The following is a 6,804-nucleotide window of genomic DNA, read 5'->3' as shown; positions in this document are numbered from 1 at the left end:
TCCCGGAGCGGTGCAGTGTCCCGCCACTGACGGCCGTGATACCCGGTTGGGAAACGTGTCATTTGCTCCCTCGTTCTCCCTGCTCCTCGGGTAATTATGTTGTTCCCCGCAGCAGCGGACAACGCGAAGGAACAGTCCGCTTTCTTGCGGCTTTCGGAGAGGTTGGGAGAAGTAATATTCCCGATTATGCGGCCGGGACAAAAAGACCTGCCCTTTATTTTTCCCATCACCTCGGGAAAAGCCAGATTGCTAGATGAAGCCACTTTTGGCAGTGCCCTGGATCTCCAGAGGCCGCGGGGTCTGGCTTTCCGGCTGTCCGGAGGAGCACCCCTGTCCTTGTCTTAGGAGCCCTCCCAGAGGAGCGGCTGCTCCGGCGGATTGGCGCTACAGACCCGGGAGAGCCGCTGGAAAGGCGGCCGGGATTCCCTGTGGCCCCGGCACGGGGCTGCCCTGGGGGCGCGTCGCCGTCCCACTGACAGGAGAATTGGAGCGGAAAAAAGCCTGCCAAAGCCTGCCGGGGAGAGGCCCTTAACCTCAGGACACCTTTGGCCCCTGCTCCCGGGAGCCCCTGGGAGGCTGGGCAGGTGCTGCACCGCCGGGGGGGCTGCCTATGCCCCGGTATCTTCTGCTGCTTCTCCTCATCCCGGGAAAGTGACGCTGATTTCTACCTGAATGTGTTAGGGTGTGTGTGTATGTGCGCGGTGGGGGGGGGGGCAAATCTACGTGGTTTCCTGTTTTATTACCCTGCGAGCGAGCGGGAGGTAGCTAAATATAGGCAGCCTCCCGGTTGCAGAGTTGGACTCTGCGACTGTGAGACTGTTTAATACACAAACACAAGCGCCAATGGAGACATATGCAAAGATATACACAATTTACATTACATTTCAACAATCGAATTTCTTGTAGCTGCGGTATTTCCCCCCTCTCCCTCTTGTCTTTGCAAGAATTTTTTTTTAAGACTAGAGCTTGCCCATGGTGAGATGGAAAATGACTCCCACGGCCCCTGTATAGACGCAGGGTTTGTGAGAGAGGACGAAATTGGGACACATTGTTAGGGAGATTATTTTTACGTTGAAGCCGTGTATGTGCTGATGAGCTGAATGTGTGTTTGAGGGTGTATGGAGAGAGCATGTTAGAGCCCAGGTTTTGCTGATAACTTAAACACCGAAAATACAGAGTAATTCCTTTCACCTTGGTATAGTTACACGCCCTGTTACTGGGGATTCTGCCATTAAGAAAAGGTAAAGGACACAGAGAGTTTGCTTTATATTTCAAAAATCAAAATTATAAAGAAAAATAGGAATAGAAATGCCTCAAATTCTGGAAAAATCCAGTTAAATTACCGATTAAATTTTCCCAATATCAAATACTGACGTTTCTCAAATACCGGATTTTGTCAATGTCAAAAGAAGACGCTGTCGATGCATAAATATTCAATATTAAACACCAATACTAAAATTCTGGGCAACTTTACTCAGATCAACTTTTCCAGCAACTTCTATCTCGAGTAAAATGCACATCAGTTTTACCTGATTAAAAGGAAAATAGTTTGACACTTTATTTTGAGTCTGTTACCCAGTGTTATAACCTGAGGAATCTCGAATAACCATCGCTTCCCTTTCATATCAGAAGTTTCCCTAGAGCACTACATCCTTTAGCAAGCACGAATCAAAATAATACAATACGGTGACCTACGGGGAAAAAAAATAGGCTTAGAAATAGTCCGCTCCCGTGAACAGAGAGCCTGATAGGAACCATAGCCGGCTTTGCCAAAGCCATCCCCGCCGGGGACAAAACCTCCACTGGCGTGAACTGTCCCATCGAACCTGAGATGGGAGTCAGCAGCTTGATGTCTTGTACGGGGCTACAGGCAGAGAAAAAAGCAAACTGCGAGGCAGCAGTGGGACGTCTTTACCTCCCGAAGTGCACGAGAGCCCAGATTCTGCCATCCAAAAGTTTTGTTTTCCCAGGAAGGAAAGTGTTGGGAATGTCGGAAGGAAATAGTTACAAAAAAAAAAAAAAAAAAAAAAGAAGAAGAAGAAGAAGAAAGAAGAAAGAGACAGGCACTTCGGGATCGGGCCAAATAAACGTCAGTCCTCCTGCATCTGCCAAGGGACTGCTACATCTGGAACACTCCTTTCGGCAACAGGACTGCCGACACGCCTGGTGGAGCAAAACCAAACCCAAAGCATTTCCCTCGGTGTCAGGACGGCTGTCGGCTTTGGAAACAGAGAGCTTGTCTCCAGCCCATGCTGGGGCTGGGGCAGCCCACGGGGAGCCACTGCCGCCCCTCTCCCTGCCGCCGAGTTCTGCTGGGGGTGCCAGCCCGGGGACATTGAACCTGCGGGGTGCCCGAGCCTGGGGACAGCGAAATGACAGCAAGGGAGGGTCAGAGTGAGAGGCTGACAGGGAAGCAGCCTGGCTGCATCTTGGAGCAGCTGGCAAGCACAGCAGCCGGGAAGTGATGGGGCAGCAGGGGCTTCCTGCAAGCCACTCCGTGTCCGGGAGCCGCAGCGAAAGCCCGTATGAGAACCAGCGGGAAAGAAGCCGGCGGTGATGAAGAATCAGCGGCGCCCAGGCAACGCGGCCGCCTGTGAGCATGGTCCGGGCAGGGCTCCATCGGCGCAGAGAAACAATTGCAGCCACCACCGGGTCCAGTCCCGCAGAGCGCCACTGCCCGGCCCCGGCCCCCCAGGTGGAGCTGCCCACCCCATGGCAGGCTGCCCTCCCCTTCGGGCAGCGCTGCCCGAGGGCCGCAGCCGACGGCGGGGTTGAGCCGCGAGCACCGTGCCGAGGGCCCGGGCCCGCAGCAGAGGCTTGGAGGAGATTCAGTCCAAGGAGGGAGGCTGCCCCAAGCGGCTATCGCCGTTGTGTCGGGACACAGATGACCTTGGCAGTTTCGTCGAGGATTGCGAAGCCCCCTCTCACAGCCCAATCCTGAGCCCGCGTCCCCGCTCTCCCCGCCAGGCTCCAGCAGAGAGAAAACAATCCACCGACCCACGCACTTTTCCCGGGATCCGCCAAGGTTTTAAACCGGCACGGCCCGTGGTAGAGGGGCAGCAGCCTGCACCGGGAAAAGTGGTTTGAGGTCCCAGTGGCTCCCCTGACTGCACCATGCCCTCACCGCAACGGGCAGCCGTAAATTGAGCCAGCGACCCCGGCTCTACGGCAGAAGGGGGATCGCTCCATCCGGGACAGGCGTTACCAAAGAAGTGACTAAGGCGCCTGGCCAGAGCTCCTGGGCCCCCTCCGCCTCCCATTGAGGGAAGGGGCATCGGCACTGCCCGGTGCAGCCGGGCAAGGCGGCCCAGATCTGCGACAGACTCCACGATTCGCACCACCTGCCTCCGTGCAAGTGGGAAAAGGAGGGATGTGGTCTGAGCCACGGCCTGAGGTCTGCTGCGGGAAAAAAATATCGCTGGGGAAATCCGTGTCCGCTCTCAGGAACGACACAAGCAGCAGAGGTAAGTGTTAAACTAAAGTTTATAAATTAAAAAAAAAAAAACAACGAAACAAGTACAGCGGGTAGCTTACAAACATTCACAATTCATTTGTAGTAAATAATCTAGTTGAGTGCACAGTGCCATTAAAAGAGAAATAGAGGGGGGGAAAAAAAGAAGGGGAAAAAAAAGCAACAAGTTACCTTGGAAGAAAGAGACTGTAATTACATTGCTGAGCAGATCAGCAATCCCTGCCCCTGGAGGAGAGCTCTGCATAAGAACTGTAAAAGGCACTGATGGTATTAAAGTTTCCCATTACATTGATTTCTTAAAAAGCCTGACTAGAAATATTCACATTGAATATAAAAATAATAACAACAACTTTAATACATCTGGAAAGTGCGAAAAATCCGTAACTCCTCCCTCCCCGAACACGGAAAGATCTCAGGAAAAAAAGGAAAACAAGAAGTCAGGAGTTTCGATATGTCTCACCCTTTTGTGACATTTATCCTTTGCCAGGGATCATGGAGTACAGGAATAACATGGGCAACAAGAGCAGGGGGGACCTGAAAGAGGTTTCCTTACATTCAGCACCATACAAGGCACACTCAGTTTGCAACAAGTTGGAAGACCAAGGACTCAGACGACAAAAATAATCTTCCTTAAAATCCACTGAGGGAGTCCTTGATCTCCTCCTTTGAGCTGCATTTGGTTTTGAGGATTGTACTTTTTTTTCCTCTCCTTTGTTTTCTCTCTCTTTTTCTCCACACAAGATCGAGTCTTTACCGATCCGAAGCAAAATAAAACACACAAACAAAAAGTCTACACCAAATACACTGACAACATGGATACCATGAACAAGTTGTGCCAAATTGCGAGAGTCCTCAGCTGGCGGGGTGGGGACAGGGTGAGGGGCAGGGTGGGGGTGGCCGAGAAGTCCTACGTTGAAAGAGGAGAGGGTGAGGAACCATCCAAAAATATTAATAATAAAAATAATAATAAAATAATAATAAATACTGTCCGAGGCACTGAGAGCTGCAGCTGGGGCTCTGGACTTGAGAAGCTGAATGGATGGATTGATGGATGGGGAGGTGGCAGAAGGAAGATGGGTTTTCTGGCTGCCAGTGTGTATGGTGGGGGTGTCGGTGCCGGGGGGGTATGTACGTGTGCCTCTCACTGGGTGCCGGCAGCTGCGGCGCAGGTGGACAGAGCCCACCCGGGAAGGCAGTAGTAGGGGTAGTAGTAGGATGGCTGAAGGGAGAGCAGCGAGGGCGGCCGCAGCACCTCGCCGGGGTGGTACTGTCTCTGGTCGTCGCGCACCAGCACCTTGACGGCCACCTTCTTGGCGGCGGGGGCGGCGGCCAGGAGGTCGGCGGCCATCTGCCGCCGCTTGGTCTTGTAGCGCCGGTTCTGAAACCAGATCTTCACCTGCGTCTCGGTGAGCTTCAGCGAGGCGGCCAGGTCGGCCCGCTCGGGCCCCGACAAGTAGCGCTGGTGGTTGAAGCGCCGCTCCAGCTCGAAGACCTGTGCGTGGGAAAAGGCTGCGCGAGAGCGCTTCTTCCGCGGTTTCGGAGCCGCCGCCGCCTCCTCCTCCCCCGGCAGCAGATTGCCGCACTTGCCCGCTCCGTCCTCTTCCTCCGGGGGGCTGCGATCTGCGGGCAGGGCGAGAGCACGGCGGTCAGGGCAGGCAGGAACCGGGACAGCGGCATCCCCGCTCCTCGCGGGGCCCGCACCCGCGCACAGACGGCCAGGTGCGCTCCCTGCGGCCAGTCCGCAGCGACGGGGCGAGCGGAGAGCCCGCCAAGCCGCTGCCCGCCCCGTCGCCGGAACAGCCGCCGCCCGCAGCCGGGGCTTCTCGCTCGCCTTTAAGCGACGGGCGCTCTGGCGGGCTGCGGGCTCAGCCTGGCCAAAGGCCCTCCCCGATCCGCCCTCCCTCGCCCCGCGGGACGCGTTTTGGGTTTTTTTTCTCCCCCCGACACAACCGATCCTGTCGCACAAGCGACTGTCGCCCTGGGGGGCCGGCGGAAAGCCACGATCATCTCCAGTTCCCAGCCCTCCGGGTCCTTCCCACCCTCCTCGCGCGGGTGCGGAGAACCCGCCATCGGGGCCGCCCCTACCTGAGACGGCGGCCGACATCTCGCTGTCGCTGAGGCCGGCGGCGTCCCGCTCCGCCGCCTCCGGTGGCTGCGCCTCCCCCGCCGCCGGCCGACCCCCGCCCGTGGCTTCCGCAGGGCGGGCGCTGCCACCGGCGCCCTCCTCCTCGGAGCGCCGCTCGCCCTCGGGGTCCTCGCTGAGCGCCGAGTCCGAGTCCCAGCCCGCCGGCGTCCGCAGGGCCGGGGCGCGGGCGGCGGGCGAGGCGCGCGGCGGGTCCTCGGCGGCGCCGCACAGCCGCCAGCCGCCGGCCGACCCCGGGGGCGGCGGCCGCCCCGCCGCGTGGCGGGCGCGCTCCTCCTTCTTGTTGAGGATGGCTTGGATGGAAAAAGGCGTCAGGGCGTTGCCGCCGCGGACGGACATGGCCCGGCGACGGGCAAGCCCCGCGGGCGAGCAGCGGACCGCGCCGCGCCTTCAGCTAGGCGACCGCATCGCCGGCCGCCGCCGCGCCGGTGCCGGGCCCTGTTCTGCCGCCGGGAGGGCGGGCGCCAGCGGGAGCAGCCTCTCTGCGCCACTGCCGGCCCGCCCGCCCATAGGGCCGGGGCCGCCGGGGCCACCGCGCTGCGCCGGGCGCCGCCGCGGGTCCCTGGCGGCGCGGGCGCTGCCTCCGCCCCGCTCTGTCCCGCCCCCGCCCGCCCTCCGCTTTTTCTGCCGGCGGCGCTGCCATCCCTCACGGCCGCCTGACAGCGCCGGCCCCGCGCCTTCCCATTGGGCAGCCCCCGCGCGCCCCGACCGCCCATTGGCTCCCGCCGCGGGGCGATGCGGCTCCGCGGGGCGCGCGCCGGGGCGCGCCGCCTCTTAACCCCTTGCGGCCCGCGGGGCACCCCCGCCGTCCCCAGCGCCCGCGGCCGAGGAGACCATCGAAGGCACGGTCCCTCTGCATAGCAGAAAGCGGCGGCTTCCACCTGGAGAGTGTGGGATCATAGTTCGGAGGTGTTTCGGGTGTTTCCCCCCTCGCCGCGCCTCAGCAGAGCGCTGCAGCCTGGCGCCGGGGAAAGGTCCCGTCCCGACGGCAACAGTGGCGGGGAAGGGACCAACGCCGCAGTCTGGCGTGCACCGCTGCGTGCTGCTGGGGAAGAGCCTCGGAACTCGCTTATTTGGAGTCTGTCGGGGGCCGAGACGCCGCGTCGGTGCGGGGCTGTCGCGCTGTCAGGGTAAACGCAAATCAGCCTCGGCCGGATTTGAAAAATGCGCTTTTCACCATTTCGTTTGT

The 6,804-nt window shown here is 59.2% G+C and overlaps 1 protein-coding gene across 1 annotated transcript; it reads right to left on the bottom strand.

The window, feature by feature from the left end:
• Positions 1–3,526: 3,526 nt before the first annotated feature.
• On the bottom strand, positions 3,527–6,038 carry NKX3-2 (NK3 homeobox 2). The gene is made up of 2 exons (XM_069012213.1): positions 5,558–6,038; positions 3,527–5,092 (listed from the first exon to the last, which is right to left on the bottom strand). Exons 1-2 carry the CDS (start codon positions 5,952–5,954, stop codon positions 4,614–4,616), a joined length of 876 nt encoding a protein of 291 aa, XP_068868314.1. The 5' UTR covers positions 5,955–6,038; the 3' UTR covers positions 3,527–4,613.
• Positions 6,039–6,804: the final 766 nt, after the last annotated feature.

The sequence above is a fragment of the Aphelocoma coerulescens genome, chromosome 4 (assembly GCF_041296385.1).
Source record: "Aphelocoma coerulescens isolate FSJ_1873_10779 chromosome 4, UR_Acoe_1.0, whole genome shotgun sequence".
Taxonomy (NCBI): Eukaryota; Metazoa; Chordata; class Aves; order Passeriformes; family Corvidae; genus Aphelocoma; species Aphelocoma coerulescens.
This window is presented reverse-complemented; position numbering and strand designations above follow the sequence as displayed.